This window comes from Vipera berus (assembly GCF_964194415.1).
Source record: "Vipera berus genome assembly, chromosome: Z".
NCBI lineage: Eukaryota > Metazoa > Chordata > Lepidosauria > Squamata > Viperidae > Vipera > Vipera berus.
Window position 1 is genome coordinate 93,377,944 of NC_138205.1, and position 24,751 is coordinate 93,402,694.

Sequence of the window (24,751 nt, forward strand, 5' to 3'; positions counted from 1 at the left end):
AATTACTTTTTTGTGTGGGGGAGGGGTATTGTAACTGTTGGTAAACAACTGGTCGCACGTTGAGGACCTATACCATGTAATGAAATTAATATGCAAGAGTCATTTTGAATCTCATCATTAGTTTGTTGCCTGGAGTTTTGGTTTTTTTCTCGTGGAAGTTGCCATTTCTATACTGTAGAGAAAGGATTATCCAATACATAGTTCCTGTCACTTTGAATTTTAATTGGAAAACTAATCCAAAGCACTTTACATCAGAAACAAAAATATTTCAATATGACACGATGAAAGCAGTTTTTGACAGAGTTTAAAGATTGCTTTGTTTTCTCTGAATGTTTCTAAGATTTGTTATGGGAACTCCTGACAATTGAACCAAGACAAAATGAAGCAAAATAATAATAATGTGCAGTTGATGCAGACTATATTTGATTCTAAGTAGATAAAAAATTACTTAGGATTTGAAATTAAATGAATTTCAGACAAATATTTCAAAAAAGTCTGCATCTTACACATTTTTATTTCAAAAATGCATACCTAACAGCAACCCACTGTATCAGTATTGTATGCAGATTTGAACAACAGTTTGCCTTCAAAATTCTGCATCATTCTCAAAAACAGCCATTGCTACTGATTCCACAAAATGCTAAAACAATATCTCATTTTTAGGAATCCCAAACTTAAGATCTTATTGACAGGATTTACCAGACTTTGTGGTAGCAGTTAAATTATTGCTATTATTTTTGAGCATTTTTTTTTTCAAAATCTCTTAACTACAAAAAAATTTACTCAAAATATTTTGTACATAATTATTTTAAACTTGCTGCTTATCTGTGACACTAATAGGTTGAATAGAAAGATACATTTTTTTATGAGGCACCAGCATGAACTGTTATTTAAAACAATGGTCTCTAATCTTGCCAGTTTTATGGACTGGCGGGGAGGGGAGAAAGGATGGTTTCATGCGAGCAGCGGGCGAGCAAGCAGCTCCATTTGTGCAAGCAGTAGGCACATGTGCCTGCTACTTGCACAAATAGAGCTGTGCATGTGTGCTTGCCTGCATGCTGCGTGCACAAGTGGAGCTGAATACGCACATGCGCTCGCCTGCCACTTCCGCAGCTCAGTTCTGAATGGGGCGTGACCTGGTATTGGACCGTGGCCCAGAGGTTGGAGCCCTGATTTAAAATCTCTCTTTTTTCAGCTCTTGCTCGAAGTTCTTTTTACAGTTTTCCTTTATTATGACAACTGTGTTTCTGACACTAAATTGGTTGTTAAATTTGTATTTACAAATTTTGAAGGCCAAAAATAGTTTAAAACAATAGCAGCTTCATTGTTTGAAGATCAAGTTACTGGCTAAATAGAAATAGGCATTTATATTAAAAACTAAAATTAGCTTTGGTTTTGGTCGGACTTCGCATGATTCAAATATTCTGCATTTTATTATAAATTTAAATTAAATGAAAAGTTTAAATAGATATATAACAATTATATATTCCATGAACTTAATAGTGCCCATGAATTCAATATGATCTATTGTAGCTTAGGTATAATCTTAAAAGTTACCATAATGTATAAACTATATAAATTTATGGAAAATTATTATTTTTTTAAAAAGCTTCAACAGATACAATTATTGACTGCCTTAATAAGTAATGTTTTAATAACTGCCATGCACATTTATTTTTTCCATTCTATAATTTTTGTAAAAATTATAGAACAGAATAATGAACAGTATTTACTAATCCATGTTAACATCTAGCATAGGCAATTGCATAAACCATTGTTTTCTACTATTATTACACAGGCATACCTATACACTTAACATATTTCAATATATATTTACTGTGGTACAGATAATTATGTACCCTAATGTCAGCAAGCAATATTATCTTTCCATTTCATGTACTCATGGTAAGCATAGACACTTTTTCCACTTTTATGTTGAAATGAATTGACAGTAACTCAGTTTCAGACAAAGATGCCAAGAACTGAAATTAGGACACTTGAAATGTTTTGCCTCTGATTTAAAGGTAAAGGTAAAGGTTCCCCCGCACATGCATGCTAGTCGTTTCCGACTCTAGGGGCCGGTGCTCATCTCCGTTTCAAAGCCGAAGAGCCAGCGCTTGTCCGAGGACATCTCCGTGGTCATGTGGCCGGCATGACTAGACGCCAAAGGCGCACGGAACGCTGTTACCTTCCCACCGTAGTGGTCCCTATTTTTCTACTTGCCTTTTTACGTGCTTTCGAACTGCTAGGTTGGCAGAAGCTGGGACGAGTAACAGGCGCTCACTCTGTTACGTGGCACTCGGGATTCGACCCGCCAAACTGCCGACCTTCTGATCGACAAGCTCAGCGTCCTAACCCACTGAGCCACCGCGTCCCTTTGCCTCTGATTTACACCTTCCCAATTAATCCATTCTGTACCTCATTTACCAACCGTAGTATCATGGTACTGTCCTTGGAAGCATTTTGCCTGTTGCATACTTCTCCATTGCTGCCATTCAGTGGGAGGATAAATTCATGGGTTTCTGTATTCAAAGTTTTAATTTCTTCATAGATGGGATTACACCCATGCAGCAAAAATAGTGAATGGCCCATATCATGTGCAGTGATATTCTGCCACTGAGAATAGAGGTGTACTGTAGTTTATATCAAATGCAGCAATCCTTATGTGTGCATTCAGGACCTGTGATTTAAATTTCCACACTGATGCCAAGAGTGAATTCTGTGATATGAGCAGTTCTCCCAAGATGATATAGGAGTATCAGCATGCCCAGAGAAAATATAAAATATTTCTGTACCAGTTCACAACTGTTAAGAATTTCTTTAGAAAGTCATTAAGGCAAATACTGATGTTCTGTTTTTCTTCTTCCTGTTTGACAGCAGTGAGCTTCTGAGCCTTAAAACCAAAATTAAACTCCTTTAATCACTTGCTAAACCTTCCTTGAACTAAGGCCAATTTGAAAAACCTGCTTTCCAACCAGAGTGGATAATATAAATCAATGGCTAGAAACAAAACAAGATGGGAGTAGATTGAGTATTCTGCTTGAGAACATTTTATTTTTTTAAGACAGTTCAGGTAGAATCTGAACAGAACTTTAATCAAGGCTATTTAAAATGCAGCCCAAATTCTCATCTAGGAAAGAGCAGTAGCAACAAACAAACTGGAATGCTATCTAATGTAGTATTAGAAAACAAAGGAATGAGTAGCAGTATTTGACTTGAGAATTCAGCAATGTCTTCCACTCAATCTCCATTCAAACAACGTTATATTCAATAAAAGTATCGTCATTTTTACATTGTAACCCACTTCATACCCTTGTAATGACATTGAAATTACAGAATAAAATGTTATTTGGGGTACTGGCAATTTTTTCCCCAGACTCAGGTATACATATTTTTTTTCAAATACTTAACATCAGCCTATCTATAGAATTAATGCAACAGAAATAAATTTCTCTATTTCATATTGTTAGAACCTAACTTCTAAATACCAATAGCAATTAAGACACAGATATGCAATTATTTGCATAACTTTTACAAAATATACTTCAGTCTTTAAAAAAATACCACAAAGGTTTTTTAATCTACAGTACCTTTTTGGTGTCAACATTTCTCTATATAAACTAAAAACTATTGAAACCCTGTTTCCTTATGCATCTTAAAAGCCAAAATAATTAAATGCTAGTTTATACTGCCTTGGCCTTTTCCAATATTTTTCCATTGTTGGCATCTTGTGTATGATACTTTGGTATTGAAAATAAGCTCTGTAATCCTAGTGCCCAAACTCATATGCAAAATAAATGAAATGGGGAGATGATAACCAGCTCAGGCCCTCTGTATGTTAGCAATGGATGGCTCTATTTATAATAGCAGGCATAATATCAAATATGATCATCGGATTATTCCCTCTTAGTAATCATCCATATCTACATCCCCTCAATAGAATATGTATTGGAAATGTATTTATCAGTAAGTCAGTAAATATGAACTTAAGATAATGAACTGACTAAAGGAAGAGTTATTAACTAACACTGTAAAATATGAGTGTGAAACAAAAATAAATTTTGATAAATAATACTGAATTTTAGCATCTGTCAGTAATTTTAGTTTCACACACAATTTGGTGAATAAAGCCATGTAACACAAAATATCAGCTCAAAGCCCCGTCACATTACATTTTATAACACACAAAATCACTCATAAATACTCTGGTATAAACTAAAAGCCAGCCATAGAACAATATACAAGTACAGAGCGAGGTCGTAATAAAAAGCAGATTTTGTTCCTCTAAGCCATGAGATTTCCACAACTAAGAACATACATTCTACATGCTGAGCTCTTTACTAAGACTCTGTAGTATGAGGTTCTTTAAGGCTACTTCACCATTACCTCAAACACAATGAATTTACGTTACGAAAATACTTTGAAAAATACTTACTGAATGGGTTGAAATGTTAGCTTTTTAAAATGGACTCCTTGGGAAAGTTTAAGATATTGCTTTTACATCTATGTAAAAAGGGAATCTACATAAAAGTCTACATCTGCCTAAGACAAAACAGCTGCAAAAGATGGATAAACATTAAGCAAATATTTAACACGGCTCAGTGCTGGTTGTTTTATTGAAAGTTTTGCTTATGTCAAGGATGTAAGCTTATTAGGACAAGGATTATATCTAAATAATAACTAATCAGATGAAACATTTGATTTAAAACAGAGTTTTACAAAAACCTTTTCAAGTATTTGTCTCCTTATCACAGTGAAAATGTAAGATCAAATGTATAAATGAATGACTGGAAAATTCTTTAGATGAATAAAGGCAAAATAGTAAATCAAAACATTTATAAAAATGCTTCAACGCATTTCCTTCATGTGATATGAATAAAAAGGTTATTTGTAAAAAGTTAGAAAAATTAAAATAAATTACATATTAAGTACACTTTCCCTTCAACATTTTGTATAAAAAATTTGACTAACATACTGTTATTTTAATATACATAAAATAAAAACATATTGGGTCCTGCCAAGTATCTGGCACCACTGTACAATATTTTCTTATTAGTATTTGTTTCAACTAACATAATATGATGCTTGTTTCATCTTCAAAAGAACTGTCAGTATACCCAGCTAATCGGGACCCACTGTGATTCCATCCTCAATTTCTCTGTAGCAGTTTGCAACTTCTCAAAAGCTTTGTCTAGGTTGTCATTCACAATAGTCAGATCAAAGTAGTGACTATAAGCTCTCTGGATCCGTGCACTCTCATCAACAGTTTTCTTCAAATCAGTATCCTATTAAAATATTGATAAAATAAAAATAAAACAATATTATAAAAAGCAAGTGACTGGGGTCAGATTTAAAATTGAGAGCCTGCATTAAAAAAAATCTTCAAGATCAGCAAGGCCAGTTTTTTTTTTTAGACAAGTGTGTAAAATTTAATTCCTAAAAATATGATACAGGAATCTGAAAACGCAAGTTTTCAGCTATTTAGGTACAGATGTTTTTAATTAGGTTGCAGTCTAGCTCTTAGGATTTTTATAGTTATGTACAACACTTTAAACATGCACATAATTTGCATACTTTGAAATCTTTAGAAATAAACATTTCAATATTAGTTTATTACATTTATAAAGCTCTAGCAGCTGAGGACCAGGGTGCAATAATAAATAATAATAATAATAATAATAATAATAATAATAATAATAATAATAATAATAATAATAATAATAATAATAATAATAATAATTTTATTTATATACCGCCCTTCTCCCGAAGGACTCAGGGCGGTGAACAGGGCAGATAGATAAAAATACAAAAATAGAAAAGTTAAAAAAAGAATTAAACCTGTGCCCAGCTAAAAACAATAAATACATATAATAAAATAAGAATAAAAAACCCAAACCATCCCCCATCAGGCCAGGCCGCCTTGTTCAAATAAGAATGTCTTCAGATCGCGATGGAAGGAGCGAAGATCGGGCGCCATCCGGAGCTCAACCGGCAACCGATTCCATAGCTCTGGGGCGCCCACAGAGAAGGACCTCCCCCTGGGGGCCACCAATCGACATTCTCTGATCGGTGGCACCCTGAGGAGGCCCTCTGTGGGAGCGCACAGGGCGGAGGGAAGTTGATGCCGGCAGCAGGTGCTCCCTAAGGTACTCCGGACCCATGCCATGTAGGGTCTTAAACACTTAATGACCCCCTTCTGTGACACTGACCTATCTGGCTATTTTGCCTAATAATTTACTCATGAAATTATTTTCCACATTCTCTCTGTAGAGCTTCACACACTTTTTAGGCTAAATTTAGATTTAATTATATTCAGAATTATATTTGATATTTGAAATTATCCTTATTAGCTTTTTACCAATCCCACTGATTTCCATATTCTAACACAATCTGAATCCAAACTATTATTTTAATTCATACCATTCTGGCAATTTTAAATGGATAAATACAGTGTCATATTAAGTGCAGGAGCCATGTTGTAAGCAACAGAACAATACAAGTTTACAGTACCTAGAGGTATGTCCCACTTTTCAGTTAAGAAACTGGATTAGGAATATTATTTGAATTAAAAGAGCTTCTTGCTCCATAATACATTTTAAAATCAAGGACATTCTTTGCCTCTCATGTAAGGGTGTAGGTATATACATATGTTGTATATAGCATGTTTATAGGTGTGTTATGTATGTGTACACTTTTGAGAGCAAACAACAGAATTTCATTTTTAATGTGTGCCAATGTGCACACAGTAAAAAAAAAATACAATAAAGGTTATCTTATCAACAAACTATTAATCTGCCAGGTTTTCTGGAACCGATGAAGCAGCTATAACACAATGAAATAAAAATCTGCAACAAGCATGCCTAGAAGTTTAGTGAAACTCCAAGAACTACAAATGGCCAAGCAAGCAAAAGAGGGAAAGGAATCTGAAGATGGCCCATACTATGAGGGCAATTTGGAAATAAATCTCCATTTGGTTTTCAATGACAGACACTCGCAGATACAGAACGTCTATTATACACATTAGAAAACTACAACATTACATTACTTTCTGACATAATCGCCATTCAGATTGAAGCACTTGTAATAACGTTTTACAAGGTTTGCAATTCCTTAGTAGTAGTTGCTTGGCACCAAATTTGGGCTATTGGGGGGGGTGTGTGATCAAAAACATCCCAGTGGAACTGCTTGAAAAGTTCTTGGGCGCATCTAGTGGTGTGCGGGCGAGCATTATCGTGAACTAACATCACACCAGAAGTGATGCCATAGAAAATCCCGCCAAATGTGAAAATGCCAAAGGAGTACTGCTACTGAAGTTCGTGGAGCGTGGTTCGACCACTGTGAAACGTTATGAAAACTCAGACGAGCCATCCATAACAAGCGTTGGGGCATGCTGATTTCCGGTGTGGTATTGGTTCATGACAATGTTTGCCTGCACACCGCTAGACGCACCCAAGAACTTTTGAAGCAGTTCTGTTGGGATACTTTTGATCACCCCCACTTTAGCCCAGATTTGATGCCGAGCAACTACTACTAAGGAATTTCAAGCCTTGTAAGATGTTATGACAAGTGCCTCAACTTGAATGGCGATTATGTCAAAAAGTAATGTAATGTTGTAGTTTTCTAATGTGTATAATAAAAGTTCCGTATCTGCAAGTGTCTGTTATTGATAACTAAACGGAGGTTTATTTCCAAATTGCCCTCGTATATTAGGTGTAGCTTTAATAATGTTGATAAAACAAACTAGTCATAAAAAAGATAATTTCCCTTACTGTTAGAAGCTTGGTTGTAATTCCTGCATCAACCACAGCTTTATGCATTGCACGCAGGGTTTCAAGTTCTGGAGCAGCAATAAAAACTACATAGGGCATAAACTCTGATGTCCGCAACACTTTAAGTGCCTGGAAAGAAAAGAATTAAGTTATGCACTCTATTTTTTGGATAGTAGGCAGCATCAGTGTAAGTAACATTATGCAAATTTTCATGATAGCACAGGGGATAACATGTATTTTTCACTATAGGCAACATGCTTCAGTACTTTCAATCAAACAATGCCATCTATTAGGACACAGAAAGCGTGCTTTCTGAGTCATTGCATTCAGCCTCCTATATTACATGCCCCAAGAGATCCCTGTGCACTGATGATGTTCTGGAAGTCTTACAAACATGGCAATTCTCCCAGGATATTAGTAGTAGTAGTAAAGGTGGTGAGATACAGAATATGGTTGGCAGAAATTTTCTCTGTACTGTTTTCTTGAACTGTAAGCTGCTCAAAAATTACAGACAAGTGACTTCTAAATCTAATTTCAGTAATTTCAATTCAGTTTTATATTTCTCAAAATGATTAGTACCTAATGATAAGAGAATTTTCTTTATTATACTTCTATAATCTAACAACACACTATGTATGATGTCACAGTTACCATATTCTAGTTACATATCAAGTATTTATGTGCACATTTCAGTAGTGAAAATAGTATTAGAAATATTTTAGTATTAATTTTTAAAAAAGCAAAATAAGTAAATGTAAATAAAAAGTGACTTGCCACACAACATACTGAAGAATTAAAAATGCAACAAATAAATACAATATGAGGAAGACTATAGGTAAGAATTATTCCAGGCAAAGCCTTGATAAAAAAAGAAAGTTTTATATCAAAAAGAAAGCAACATAGTCAGTTTAGTTGAGTGGTTAAAATATCAGGCTAGAAACCAAAAGACGGCAAGTTCTAGTCCCATCTTAGGCACAAAGCAAGTCATTCTTTCTCAGCCCTGTAAAGGAGACAATGGCAAGCCATTTCTGAAATTTTGTCAAAAAATGCAGGAACCTGTCCAGTCACCAGGAGTCAACACTGATTAATAGGCACCCCTTCCCCTCATCAACAAAGCCTCATTCTGGAATGGATTGTCAAAGCAGATTTCCACTAAACTAATAATCTGCACATCCTAATTTGGGTTCAGAGCCATTATCAAATTTTGTAGGATATTTAAGGGCAGGTTGGGGGGAACCACACCCAAAACTGAGTGAAGGCAGGGCAGTATTAAATTAATACTAATTTCCCTTCTCCAACCTTTTAATTATTATAATTGAGTTCTTTGCCAATTTTCCACTATAGGTATACAGTTTCCAAGCAAAGAAGCTTTCTGCCCATTCCCCACTGAATTGACTTTAAATCTCTAATTTTCCAAAGATTAAGAGAACTAGTTTAGTCTAGTGATTAAGGCACTAGACTAAGAAAAAAAAATATTCTTGTCCTGGCATGGAAGCCAACTGGGTGACTTGGGGCAAGTCACCCTTCCTAAGCTGTAGAAAACAATGGTGAATCCCTTCTGACAATGTTGCTAAGAAAATTACAAAGACTTCATGTAGTCACCTGAAGTCAGCCTCAAAAATTAAAAGAACCAGAGGCTTATTTTTTATCTACATACTGCTTCTACAACTATAATCTCCACCAATAGGAGGCAGTAGCAAATATTGGCCAAAGAAGAAGGTGGGGAAAAATGCAGTAATGGTAGGGAATATAGGATCAAGAACTATCATTAAGTTATAAATGCCAATCCAGATGGCCTTTGACTCAACTTTATAAGCCACTTTGCATTTCAAAATAAAATAAAAATTCTACATATACATTGAAGTCATGGGAGAATTTCTTTCAGATATGTTAAGGTTCTAGCTCCCCTCTAGAGACAACTGGGAAATCCACAACTTGCAAATTTCTTCAAGTAGGCGGGACTGATTTTTTTTTAGATTATTTTTTTCACTTGTACTGTCTTGGGGAGGATTAAGAGTCATAATGGGCACTTAAACCTTGTGAAAATAGCATTTAAAACATGCTAAAATAGGGAAAGGACCATTGCTGCTCTCTCTGGCCATCACTGGCAGCATCAAGGCATGATGTACCCCCCACTTCCTGTTGAAAAGGAAAGTCCAGCCCTCTTGTGAAATCTGCTTACTACTCAAATTAATGTAATTAAAGAAAATCCAACTCTTGAAGGTTTTTCTCCAATTTGACACTTGGATATCAAAATATCAATATCAATTTGACACTTGGATATCAAAATATTACACCAGCATACCTGCGGATTCACATCCAAGATACATGTTCTTCCAGTCTGAACCACTTCAATGATAGAATCTATTTTGGTACCATAAAGATTTCCTTCATATTCCCCGTGTTCTAAATATCTTCCTGCTTTAATATCTGCCTCCATCTCACTTCGTGACATAAACCGGTATGCTTGCCCATCTTTCTCATCATCCCTTGGTTTCCGTGATGTAACTAAATAAAATTGACATATGAGCAAAACAACAATACACAAAAAGATACAGACAGGTGTGCTTTTATGTAAGCACTTCTTAGAAAAAGACAAGAGGATCTGAATACAGTAGATATCCTGTACAAGTAGAAAGGGCCTTCAGTGCAAGAATGGGTTTCCTGTTATGGCTCATAAAATAATTCCTATGTTTCAGGAAACATTCCAACCCTGAGGCATAAACCTGAGAGAAAGATTAGGGGCTGCAAGAGGTCACATGAAAGCTCCAGAAACCAGACTTTTAGTCTGCAGCACTTTTTTAATTTGCATTTTTATTTTCATTTTGAGTTCATGCAGTTCCTGCCCCTCTCTCATCTGTATTTGAAAAAAAAAAAGTATTTTACCAACTAGCTATAATTAAAATGTTTAAATAAACTTGCATGCAGATAGTTTAAATGTCTATTTGTAGAATTTCTTATATAATGCATACCAAAGTGTGCTCAGAAGTACTTATTTCCAGGTGAATATGCTTTCAGGCACAACTGCCCATATGTTTGCTGATAATTTTTTACTGCCAAATATGTAAAACAATATTTGAATATTAGAACAATATTAGAAAATATAAACTACTTACACAATTTCAAATGCATTTATTCGTAATATTTTAACTTGTAGTTTCCAACCAACATGGTCCTGAGCTTTCTTTTGCCAATTAGGCCCACACTACTTGCTGATGCCATCAGATACTGGCTGGAAACCTGCAGAAGAGGCCTTCATCCCGCAGTGGATGGATGATTTTAACTTATAGTTTACTACCTTATTTCATAATGTCTACCTGAGAGTCAGATTATCAGGAATCAAAGAAATATGCTTAATGAATCTGTGTAAAATAAGTAAACACACAGAGTATTATAAAAACTTACACGGTACTGTGGTTCCAAATTTTGTGGGATTCAGTACAATAAATCTGTTTTTCAGACTTCTTCGGCCAACTCCTTGAGCTCCAATTAAGACCAGTGTTTTTCTTTGAAATGGAGGCATTTTTGCTACTTCCTCATATATCTGAATTTCATGTCGATCAAATTCTAGATGTAAAAAAACATGTTAAAATCAAAACCAATGTGAACATTATATAAATTTCACAACTCTACATATTACAATCCACCAATCAGCCATGCAGCTCATTGGGTGACTTTGGGACAGTTCTTCTCAACCCAATCAATTTGCGATTTCTTGAATCTCAGGTGGGAGGCTGTCCAAAGGGTTGGGTCAGCCACTAGGAATCCGCGCCTCTGAAGCCCCTATTAAGTGACATTTAAGGGAAAGGATCTGCAATGCACTTACCTATTTAGTACAGAAGGATAGATTAGTTCAAGGAGAGACAGTGCTGCAGGTAACCTTGCCTGTGTCATGTAAGGTTTAAAGCTAAAACCCATTTTTATTATTTCCAGCTTTGCAGATATTGTACACAGACACACATGTATGTATGTATCTATGTATGTATTTTCAGAAAGGGGGCAGTATCTAATGTGGCCACTGAAAGTCGTGGTAGAAAGCCCAATCCAAAAGGTTGATAGGACTGGGCCATTACAGTTGATTTAATGAAAATTTAAGCTTAATTAAAATTAATTACATATTGCACATTAATGTTAGACACATTAAAAATTATGATTTGATAATTTTGGGAAAGCACTGGGTGAAAAGTCATATGCTCTGGACCTTCAGATTCTGTCTCTGATTTCATACAGTAGTTTTCAAATGATGAATATACTATGAACATAGATGGATCAACAGAGTAACATTGCTAATTATATGAATGATGTAATATACAACAGCTGCAGTAAAAATGCTTTCCTGTAGTAGGATTTCTACTACTGCATTGCTATTTTATTTTTTAAAAAATAGTGCTGTGTAGAAGTCCTTTGTTCCCAATTACTTCTGGGAAAGTTAGATATAGCCAGGAACACAGGGCCCCTAAATTATTTTAATATGGTAGTAAAAAAAAATCATTAATGTGCCCCATTTCACTTTAGTATTAAATTGCTAAATATAACAAGCTAAATTACCCATGAGTGCAAAGATAATTTTAATTATAAAATAAATTAGCAAAATAGTTAAATATACATTTTTTTTTCAGTGACAAGGGATATCAAATTGTCTACACATAGGAAAACTCAGAAAAGATCAATTGCATTTGGAATCACTACCTGGATTTGTATGTACAGCCACTAGAGCAAAAGATATAAGTAGTCCTTGATATATGACCATTACGGTTGTATGTCATATTAGTGGTTGTGTGGTCAGCATGTGAACACCCCCCCCAATTTTACTATCTTTTTTGCAGTAGTTGTTAAGCTAAATGAATATAAATAACTTTCTAAATGTTCTTGCTGAATTATTTTTCTGTATTCTAGTAATGCTGAAATTCACAAACCTGCATTTCTAGTTGTGAGATACATCATTTTTTTCTTCTTTTTACTATTTATTGTCCCACAGAAAGGACCTAAAAACAAATGAGATATTTCTGAAATTATGATTTGTTATATTAGTTTGAAACAAAGTCTTAATGTACTCCATTGAAAGCCGTATCACCCTAACTGCTTGTAACTTCTAAATTTGTTTAAATAGCTATAATAAATTAGACTTATGGTTATAATTCTCCCTATTTAATTTTGTCTAAGAACCAGCAGATGGCAGAAAAGATTCAGAAATTAGAAAGAAAGCAAATTATTTTGATTCTTAATTTGTAATTATGAATGCTATTAAAAGCATTAATGCACTCCATTATTCACAGTGCATGGAACTTGGAAGAAAGAACATAATAAATTTATATTTTTGTGTTCCTTACTTGAATTGTCCCAGTCCCGTCTAACAAATGCTTTCCTCTTTTCTTCTAAGAACTGGCTAGGAATAAGTCCTGCACTTCCTCCTTCTTTGACATGGCTGGCCTGAAATAAAATTAAGCATGTAACAAAATTGATTTTTATATTATAAGTTGTAATGTATCCAAAAGCTATTTAATGTTCAGATTTGTTCATATAAACAAGTTGGATGCAAAGCACTGTAACACATTAGTAGACGAGAGATATCTGGAACCTGTTCAACATCTACATGAAGCCGCTGGGTGAGCTCATTCGTGGTTTCGGGGTGGGGTATCACCAGTACGCTGATGATACCCAACTTTTTCTTTCCACCCCGACCCAACCCAGTGATGCCCTCACCATGATGTCCCGTTGCCTGGAGGCGGTCCGGGTTTGGATGGGGAGAAACAGGCTTCGTCTCAATCCTGACAAGACTGAGTGGCTGTTCATACCGGCATCTCGGGCTGACCAGCCTTCTCCATCATTAACAATAGAGGATGAGGTATTACCCCCGTTGATAGGGCTCGCAACTTGGGCGTCCTCCTGGATAGACGGCTCAGTTTGGAAGATCATATAGGAGCCGTGACAAGGGGGGTTTTGCCCAGATTCGCCTGGTGCACCAGTTGCGTCCCTATCTGGACCGAGATGCTCTACGTACAGTCACTCATGCGCTCGTGACCTCCCGGTTAGACTACTGCAATGCCCTCTACATGGGGCTGCCCTTGAGGACCACCCGAAGGCTTCAACTGGTGCAGAATTCAGCCGCGCGAGTTTTGATGGGAGCTTCCCGATACTCCCGTGTAACACCTCTTCTCCGTGAGCTACATTGGCTTCCGGTTGCCCTCCGGGTGAGATTCAAGGTGCTGGTAATGACCTATAAAGCCCTAAATGGCTTGGGTCTGGACTATCTAAGGGAACACCTGCTGCCGGCATCATCTTCCCATCGTCCTGTGCGCCCCCACAGGGAGGGCCTTCTCAGGGTACCGCCAGTTAATGAATGTTGGCGGGTTATTCCCAGAAGGGCGTTCTCTGTGGGTGCGCCTGTCCTATGGAACCAACTACCCACAGAACTTAGGACTGCCCCCGACCTTCGCTCATTTCGCTGGGACCTGAAAACTTGGCTCTTCGATCTGTTTGATCCAGACTGTGGGGTTGTTAATTTAACTGGGTTTTAGATTTACTCCTGGGGCTTGAATTTAATTTAATTGTTTTAATTGTTTTTAATTTTTTGTATTCATGGTTTTAACTGCCCTGTAAACCGCCCTGAGTCCTACGGGAATAGGGCGGTATACAAATCCAATAAAATAAAATAAAATAAATAAATAAATAAATAAAGTGCAAGTATAAGAACAGTTGAATGTTCTAAAAAACATTTCACCCACCTTTCAACAATCAAACCTCATTTTTCAGTAAATATTTTAAGTGAAGTCCTAAAAGAGTACATGTTAAACATGCATTATTTTTTTTAAAAAAAATCCCATTCTTGCCTATTACGTTCATTAAATCAGTTGAATGAATGGATATGCACTGTAATTCAGGATTTCTTATATGTTCCAAAGACATGTACACAGTCTTTAGATACCAATGACATCAAAGGGATACACCTCATGGACGTCACAACACACCTTCTATCATTTGATCCCATCTCATGGCCATCTATGCCTACAAATAAGGATTACATAATGCAGACCACCTAAATAATATAGACCACTCAATTTGTAAAAGCCAAATATATCCTGAGGAGACATTTACCTTTTATATATAACGATGTAAGCGGAAATAAAGAAATGGTACCCCTTTTTCCAAATGTTTAGATGAATTCTATGCAAATTTTCTCTTCCATTTGTATTCCTTCTGAAATATCAAGACTAATAATCTCTCCCATAGCGACAACTCAAGGCTAGCTGTGTTGGAATGCACTGGACAAAATTTTAGGAATGTGCCCACATAAATAATCTAGCCATTCTTTTCTTATAACAGATGCTAGAAGACAGCCAAGAACAAATTCAAAAACATTAACTTAGTCACAGAACTAAGTTAATGAGAATGTTTCCTTCTGTAAATATTTACTTTTGCTCTCTCACACCAACACACCTAAGACCCATATTTTTTCCATTTTATGTATATATATTCACACATGCACAAAGAAGCCCCTCCCAAAAGCACAGAGGCATTTTTAGTTTCATAAAGGCTACTAATATCCTTATAGGCTATACTTCTGTAACAATTTAATAAGTATACTACAGTACATCTGTGTGCTGATTTGTATAATTTAGTTTTTCTGAGCATAGAATTGCACATGATCGCCAAGGCCAGCCTGATAATTTCTCCATATTTTTAAAGACAGAATTATAATTTGATGATATAGAAGGAATAGCCTAAGGATCTACAGCACTTTCTTGAAACTGTTCTGAATTTTTGTCTGCTTTTTTCCTTTTTTCCCCCCTTCCTTCCTCCAAGTCCCTGAAATTTTCTTGGCAAAGGTTTTCAGAAGAGGTTTGCCATTGCTTTCTTTTGGGGGCCGAGAATAAGTGACTGGCCCAGGATCACCCAGACGACTTTGTTTTTAGGCTGGAACTAGAACTGATTTCTTAACTACTACACCAAACTAGCTCTCTTGTATGAAATTATATTTAACAGTATGTCCTCATAGGATTCAAAATAGAATTTTTAAAAAATAAATGCAATATGTAGTTAAGCAGAAGACTGGATTAATGCACTGAAAATTTGTATCAAATTTAACAATCTCTAACCTGCCACCAGTTTGAATCTTCTCGATTTACAATCTGAAGAATTTCTCCCTTGGAAAATTTAAGACCAGCTTCTTTGCATGGAATGAGATTATCATTGAATGGATTATAATCAAAGTGACACTTCACAAATACCTGAAACATAATTTTAAAAATAGCTTAAGAACAACAATTCTAACAGACTTACAAATACTTAGCAAGCATGCTTAAGAGTTAAGTATTTTTTTGACTTAGCAAAATGAAGGGTCCAAAGAACAATTCTGAAAGACAATTAAGTTTCTGGTAAAGGTTCAAGCTGTTAAAATCCCTTGAAATGAATTACTGGTACTACAGTTATCATGTGGCCATTTATGTTCTTATAATTTGTGTTTTGGTGATCCCAATTATTTTTAGATGTTTATATTCTCAGAAAGCAGTCAAGTGAGCTGAAGTGAAACCAATATTTTAATTAAGAGTTCTAGGATTCACGCTTGCATAGAAAATTATGCCATCTACCACAGAAGAAAACTTTGTCCCAAAGCAATAGACAGAAAGGTTACAACTGATTAGTGTTATAAAAAGGGACTTGCCTTTATATGAAATAACCATCTCAATGATTACTAAAACAATGAAACAATTTTTTAATACAATTTTAAAGATTTTCTACATAGTTTGTTCAAACTTAATTTATTTTATTCCATATCTTACAAGTCAATTCTCAGAATTGTTATTATTTCATGCAGTGTGTTGCACTGTCTTTTATAAACAAAGGCTTTCGAACAAAGCATGACTAAAAAGCAGTGGAAGTGTGGGTGCTAGAGAAAGCTCCAAAACACAATTTCAGTTACAAAGTAATAGTTTTCAAATATTGCATCAAAACATTTTAGGTTTATTCATAAAACCATAGTTCTGAAAAGACAAAATTACTTTTTATGTAATGAGATTGGATTAGGCCACAACTTCTAACTTAGTGAAGACACTATTTATCTGGGTGTAGCGAGTATAGGGGCTATTACAAGGATATTTTTCTCAATATAAAGCCCCAGGTGGGCATTTTAGCTTGGAAAATTTTCAAAACAGCTCAAACTAAACCACCTCCTTTAGTGAAGAAAAATCATACAATGGGTGTTAAAGATCTTCAAATTATTAGAGAAATGTAATTCATGATGGGATATCCTATTTCTCTTAAAGAGTAGAAAACCACTCCCAGATATTTAAAAATACAGGTGGTCCCTGAGCTGAGAACTCCCGACAAACAGATAATTCACACTTATTAATAAATTTCCATACTCTATTAAAATATTAAAATTTTGTGTTACATACAAGACTTCATAATACATGCCTACACTACTTTGTAATGCTCATAAAAACACTGTGCAGCTTCAGAACATCTCCGCGATTTTATATATTCAAATTTGACTAAAGGATGATAAGTAAGAACCATATGTACCTGACTAAACTACAGTATAAATTCACTTTAAGCACAGACTTAGGAACATTCACTATATAGCTTCAAATCAAGGACAGTACTACTAACCTGTTGGGGAACAATATTATCTCTGTAGCTAGGAAGAATCTTCAGAGTGACACTACCACTAATACTCTTCAGGAGTTCTTGCAATTCTTTTGGATTGTTTCCAACTTCATGACCATTAACCTCTTTAATGATATCACCTACATGTAGGAGACCTTGTCGGTCTATCATTCCTCCATGAAGGATTCTTGCAATCACCAGGTCATTATTCTCCACCCTAAATGTCACACCCTAAATGAACATTTGAAGGGCATCAGAGTTTATCTCTGAAACATTTATCCCCATTTCAGAACTAGAATCTTAACAACGTGATTTCTTATTAGTTGACATCACATAAGAGCTGTTAAAACTTATACACTGTTATGATCCTGAAATCCAAAAGCAAAAGAGTATTTCATATAAGGAATTGATTTACAAACATGGATTTCTCACATTTTCAATTTACTGAACACAATTATTTTAATCCTTATCTAACTTATTAACATAAATTTATTTAATCTACTCTATTTACTGGTTGAAGAACATGCATAGATAAAGCAAGTCTTTAGTATTTCTTCTCCTGGGAGCATATTAGTGTTTTCAATGAAATTTGTTATTCCTTTCATTTACACTCACACACTAAAAGCTTGCAGTCCCACAAAAGCACTGGACTGCCTCAATATATAAAAACAGGTTTTTAAAGAACTATGCCTCTCCCACTATACTTTTATATTTTAGTTTCTATTCAAGAAGCATTTTGCCATCATATAACTTTAATAATTAAAGAAATGAGAAATATTATGCAAGTCTGCCAAATATATTTCATATTTAAGAGGGGGGAAGTCATACTTACCAGAGGCTCCCCTGCTCTTTTATGAATTCCAAGTATACGAATAGCATCTACTGGTATTATCTGATTGTTCACCGAAGCATTATTTATTTCTGGACTAGAGGGAGGAGATTCATAACACTTTGATGCCACAATATCATGAGCTTCTAAGAGTGACTGCAAATAGAGAATGGATGAGATGATACATTTAATACATCTTTTTTTCAGCTATAACTGGCCAATAGTTACACAGAATAATTTGAAGGCCATTCCTTGGCAATCCAGAATGGTCCTACAATATTAATAGGGCAACTCAATTTTGCAAATAGCAACTGCAAAATATGATAAATTCTATTAATCATACAGAGAATTTTTCTACAGATTGCTCATTTTAGCATGTTTTTTTCAGCTCAAAACAACAGAAGTGATCCAGCTCAGACAAAAAATTAAATTATGGTCTAATCTGAAGTAAATTAAATAGAAATGATAACTGAAGTTATTAATCAATCAAAATACTATATAGTTCAAAATCAAACACATCTGAAGTTATATCTTCAGTCTAACATTAACAGAATATTTTTTAGATCTGAACCATAAAGTCTTCTTTAAAACAAAAGCTATTTTCATATGTTTTACAGCAATTGAACAAAAATATATTTAATTGTTAAGACTAGAAAATATATTTACCAGAAAGTGTGGTTCCTTTAGTATAGCAACCAATTCAGCAATATTTTCATCTTTATTTATTAATGGACTGATGTCTTCAAGAATGTCATTGACCAGCTCTAGATTGTTATCACTCACAGCCTCAAGTTTAGAATCTTCTAATCGTTCATGAGCCTATGAAAATTACAGAACAAGCCATACTAACAAGAAAAAGTGTGTTTGATTTACCATTGATTTTACAATACTTACTGGGTATTTTGATAACAGCTCAGGTTGACCAATTATATTGTATTTTCTGCAAATTGTTATTTCATGCAGGGTAATATAGGATTTTTATCTTTGCTTCAGGACCCTTGAAAAAACAGCACTTCTGTTAAATAAAATGTGCAAATATACTTTTCTGAATACTTGTTTTTACTCCTAGTAACTGAAGTGATATAATAAGGTTAACACACAGCCTTTTGGAAATAGTAAGGCACAATTATGCTTCAGATTCTGGTATAGATTCTCCCCACAGGTAATGGTGATGTTATAAAGACTAAATATCTTACAAAATAAAATGTTACATGAAAATATATGTACCAATATGAAACGGGTATATACGGAAAGATGATGTTCTTAGGATAATCAAATTAGCAAACTAGAATCATTATTATTCTACATCTGCTTCCTTACGATATCTACTTTTACCATAGAAGCCTGATTTTTTGCTTTAAAAATATGTAGAGGCACCAGTTCCTAAGTCTTAAAGCATTACTCAATAAGGCTGAAAACTTAATGCAAGGTAAATGAGACTGAGAAAGTATAAATCACATACTGTATTCAGATTAGCAGAAGCAAAACTAATTTTTCTCCATAAATTTGTCTTCAGCTGGAAGAAAGAATACAGTAAGGAATACCCACATTTATCTTTTTTCATCTGATGCCTAGAACAGTGGGGGCAACCTAAATTCAAACCATCCTTTCATCAGGTTAGACTAGACAGTACTTCACTAACAACCACAATTAGGAACAAAATTCACTGCATAGCAGTCATTGAGTCACACCCAGTTTTATGCTGCATTATTAACTTGTTAAGTCTGCTTTCCACCTTGACTTTGATTGTTGAGAGCCAGCTGGAAAGGTTGAAAATACATGCCAGTTGCCAAGCGCCCAAATTTTGATCATGTGACTATGGGGACATTGTGACAGGTGTAAGTGTGAGAGCTGCTCATAAGTCACCTTTTTTGGCTCCATCATATCTTTGAACAGTTGTTAAATGAATGGTTATAAATCAAGGATTACCTAAATAGTATTTACTCTTTTGGAGAAGAAATTGCCATTCATCTATTAACTGTATACTGAAGAAACACAATACTGAAACTTCAGATTATAATTCCCTATGCTCTATATATAAAGTTATCAGATATCCTTTTTATCTTTTCACAAGCTATTTTTGAAACATCAGATTAATGCATGTTTATTGAAATATAGAAGATGAAGTTAAGGAAATTTAATGGTCACTTGAGAATTACCACAGCAATTAAAATAATTAAGTTTGGAGGCCCCACATCTGATCAACGATGTGATCAGAATGTATTCCAACCTTCATACCCTCTTGCATATCAGATTATATTATCTCATACACTAGATCCCAGCAATGTTTATGCAACTCGTCCGCATAATTCAATCTCCCAACTCTCTGAAGGGCCATAAGAAGTCATTATTGACACGGGGCATTATCACATAGGGGTTAGAGCTGCTACTGTCAATAACAAAACTTTGGGGTGGGGTGGGGGTTACAGTAGATATGGGAAAAACATCTTCCAGGTAGGATCTCTTCCTAATTCTAAAATCATTGAGGACCCTCCCAGAACAGATTACAATTACCTGAGTCCTTCGGGAAAGGGCGGTATATAAATTTAATAAAATTAAAATTAAAAAAATTAATTAAAATTAAATCTTGTTAAAATTCAGCAATTTTTATGCTATATTATAGCAGTGCACTCTTGGGGGTGTTCTGGAATCCCCTAGAGCAGGGATGGCAAACCTTTTAGAGACCGAGTGCCCAAACCGCAACCCAAAACCCACTTATGTATCGTCAGGTGCTGGGTGGGCATGCCCATTGGGTGGATGTGGCCAATTGGGTGGGCGTGGCTACGGTGATAACAGCAGACTGGGTGGGACTAAAAAGATCAATCAATCAATTCCAACTTTGCGAGATCTTTTTTTTTCCCCGTGAAAAGTTGAAATTATTGATTGAACCTTTTTCTTTTTGCACACGGCAGCGGAGGCCTAAAGCGAAAAGGTTTTACAAAACCCTGCTGAAGGCCTAGGACTGGGACAACGGCACACGTGCCCACAGAGAGAGCTCTGCGTGTCACCTGTGGCACGCGTGCCATAGGTTTGCCACCACGGCCCTAGAGTTTGCCCTCTCTTTGAAAACTATTTCATGGTCAATTCTTCTCACTTGATGTACCAAGAATTTCCAAGGAGCTAGCCTACATGAGAAGGGGCATTGAACATCTGGAAATTAACTTCCATAAATAAATATCTCATACCTTAGCAAGTGATTTTACAATAGGATTCTCCATAATTCCTTTCAAGAAAATAAGGTCTATTTCTTCAGCTCCTGATGATGAGGGTAAATCAGTAAGATTATCCAAAATTTGCTGCATTGCTACTGAAAAGGAATACATACAGGTAAAATACTTCAGACTTATTATAGCAAATATATTGTCTATTTGCTTTTGCTTTTAAAATAATTGTCAATAAAAATGACTAGTCACTTAAAGGCCAACCACCAATATTTGTCTACTTTAATGTTGGTTTTGAGAAACATTTTGGCACCTGAAAGCTAACAAATTTACAAGTACTCTTGGCTTAATGATTGTCCTGTTTAGCAAACAAACTTATGATGCCTCTGAAAAAATAGCTTTAGAACTAGTCCTCTCATGACCATAGCAGTCATGTTTATACGTAATGACCACATCACTTAGCAATGGAATTGTTGGTCCCATTAGCAATGGAATTGTTGGTCCTAATTGTAGTTGTTATATGAAATAAATACTTGAGCATTCATAAAAGTGGGAATAATGGGTGAGTGCTCTTCATCCATTTGTTCACTTACTTTTGAGATAGAAAAACATCAAAGTGTGGTAGCTTCCTTACAGGATGGGAAAGATTGTAGAAATGAGGAGTCAATCCTGACAGTTTCCATTCATTGCTATTAGACAGAGCTATTCTCATTAGATATGAATTGTTTAAGCATATGGAAGGACATAATCCTTCAAAAGTGCCAATTATGGTAATGCATAACAACCCATCTGTCCATTTATAAATCACAATTTATTGAAAACTAGAGAAGATATTGAAATAGTATTATAAAATTAAATAACCTACCTTAAGGTGTAGATCTATATGCTAAGATAAGATACCATAGTCCCAATACTCAAGTCACAGTTTCTAATTTCAACAGTACTGATTTAAATGTGTACTACTGTAATATAAGGGGCGAGAAAGACTAGTACAGCATTTCCCGAAAAACAAGACCCTTGTCTGGCAGGCGGAGGCTTGTTCTACCCGATCCTTTGGCTGCCCCCGCCTGTCGATACCACTTACCTCCTCGCCTGAAGGCGCATTTCGCTGGCACTGCCCTCGCCTCCTGAACCTCTGCCCTAGGAAGCCCTGTAAGCTGTTGCAGCTGTGGACAAGGAGACAGTGGGAGGGAGCAGTCAAGCAGCTTTGGCAGGTGTCTGGCAGGCGGAGGGAGGTGACAGGGGAGGCTTATGCTGCCTGGTCCCTCAGCTGCCCCAAGTCCACGCCACTCTCCTTCTTACGTGAAGTTGTGTTCCACCAGCACTGCCCTTGCCTCCCAAGCCCTGTAGGCAGTTGTGGCCACAGGCAAGCAGATGGTGCGAGGGAGCGGGCAGTTTCAGCAGGTGTCTGGCAGGTGGAGGGAGGCGACGGGAGGCTTGCGCCATCTGGCCACAGCCTAAGCCATGGGAGAATAGGAGGAAAAGGAGGCTATGACTGCCACTGGGCAGGTGATCTGTGGGGTGAAGTGGCGCCATGACAAAAGAAAGCCCCTCCAGCGGCAGATGCAGCTATTGTACAGCGGCAGGACAGCCTCTTTCTGTCATTCCACCCTGGCTCCGAAACAGCAGAAGGCGACCAGGTAAGGCAACTGAGCCTCCCCTGCCCATCATCCATAGTATGGCAGTCTGGCTCAAGCGGGGAGTGAAAGGGAAGAGACGGGCAGGCAGCTGGGTCATTGAACAGGTGGAGAGAGGTTGCCGAACAGGGAACGGCCTGGCTGTGGAGGCCAAGATGAGCAGGTGCGAGGCACGTGAGTAGCTCCACCCCACCTGCCTCTCTTCAACTTGTGGCAGCAGCACCGGTGTGACACACACTCTCTTGCCCGATTGTGGCAGCGAGCAACCATATGTGGGATAGAGTGAGCGGGCTCTTAACTAGGGCTTATTTTGGGGGTAGGACTTATATTAGGCGCACACCAAAAACAGGGCTTATTTTCGGGGTGGCTCTTATTTTCAGGGAAACATAGTAACTACAGATCATTTTCAACTTAAGACTGGTCATTTAATGAATATTTGGAGAGAGACAATTGCCTCCAAAAAGGTGCTTTACAACCCATAAAGCAGCCATATCATTCTAGCCATATCAAAATGCTGCATCCTCCTCCCATGGCCACATGACTGCCATATGGGCTTAGAAACTGACATTTATGATCGATTGCAGATTCTGTAGTCATATGAGTGTGATTTGCAATATTTGTTGCCATTTCTAGTGCTTTTTGCTGGTTTCTGGCAAAAAACATCCTTTTAGGAAAATATGTTGGCACTTACAACCTTGTGGTTCACTTAACAATCATGTGATTTAGATTTACAACATCTTGACTCTCTTAATGATTGCCATATAAACAGTCATAAAATTGGGTCTGGTCATGTGGGTTCCTCAATTTACGACCATCACAATTTAATGGTTGAAATTCCAGTCCCAACTGCAGTCATGAGTTGAGGACTACCTATAGCACTAATTTTATCCTTCAAATGTATTTAATTTTGTATGTATGTAAAAGTACAGTAAAGCAATTCACATATAAAAAGCACATCTAAAAACAGCTCAAGCCAGAAGCACTGGACCAGAATGATAGTTTCTGATCCTCAATACTAATTTAATGTGCATTAATGTACGCTAATGCTAGCATTAATTTTTTAACAATGATTAAAAATGATGACATCGCTGAAAACAAAGCACAGTCATTGAGTATAGCAGACATCTCTAGGCTTGATTTCTGTAGCGATCAGAGGCAATCAGAGGAAAAATTAATTACCATTTTAAAAAGACAAAGCACATCAAATAGGAACTAGCGGAATTGTTAAAAATAAAAGATTCTTCAATATTGCCCATTAAGGACTACTTCAAAAACAGTTTCAAGAGCTCATGAACCACTACACATTATCCTCACAATAGCTTTCATTAAACAACACTAACACCTACATTCTTAATATGTCCTTGCTTAAAAGGAGAAAAATATTTTCTGGAAAAATATTACTAAATAGAAAATTTAACCATGCAATACCATTCTTAAAATGAACACGTATCATAAAATGAAAGGTTTTTTAAAAACACTGCTATATCCACATTTTACAATCAATACATCTCCATCTCCTTCTAGCAAACAAGCTCTCTTTGAAAAGCTTGTGTAGGAGGTTAATGACAGCTACATTATGCTTTCAGGAATTCTGACAGCATTTTTTCTTTAGTTGATAAGCCAAAATTGTTGTCAACCATACTAAAATTTCAGGAACATAATGCACTTTTATTAATAAAAAAAATAAAGAGCTAGCAGCTGTGTAGGTAGTAACAAGAAATTCAAGTTCATTATCTAGATTAAAGCTAA

At 36.0% G+C, this 24,751-nt stretch overlaps 1 protein-coding gene across 3 annotated transcripts; it reads right to left on the reverse strand.

Moving 5' to 3' along the window:
• Positions 1–1,658: 1,658 nt before the first annotated feature.
• On the reverse strand, positions 1,659–23,405 carry PALS2 (protein associated with LIN7 2, MAGUK p55 family member). 3 transcript variants are annotated; one of them, XM_081345375.1, is made up of 13 exons: positions 22,450–23,405; positions 21,390–21,511; positions 19,667–19,720; positions 18,871–19,023; positions 18,208–18,360; positions 17,379–17,606; positions 15,866–15,997; positions 13,100–13,199; positions 12,686–12,754; positions 11,175–11,336; positions 10,075–10,277; positions 7,770–7,898; positions 1,659–5,285 (listed from the first exon to the last, which is right to left on the reverse strand). In XM_081345375.1, the coding sequence occupies exons 2-13, from the start codon at positions 21,504–21,506 to the stop codon at positions 5,109–5,111; spliced, it is 1,677 nt and encodes a 558-aa protein (XP_081201501.1). In that variant the 5' UTR covers positions 21,507–21,511; positions 22,450–23,405; the 3' UTR covers positions 1,659–5,108. The 3 variants fall into 3 exon arrangements, with proteins under 3 accessions (XP_081201501.1, XP_081201500.1, XP_081201502.1); XM_081345374.1 differs by lacking the exon at positions 22,450–23,405 and having other exon boundaries at positions 21,390–21,661; XM_081345376.1 differs by lacking the exons at positions 19,667–19,720; positions 22,450–23,405 and having other exon boundaries at positions 21,390–21,661.
• Between the last annotated feature and the right edge of the window lie 1,346 nt (positions 23,406–24,751).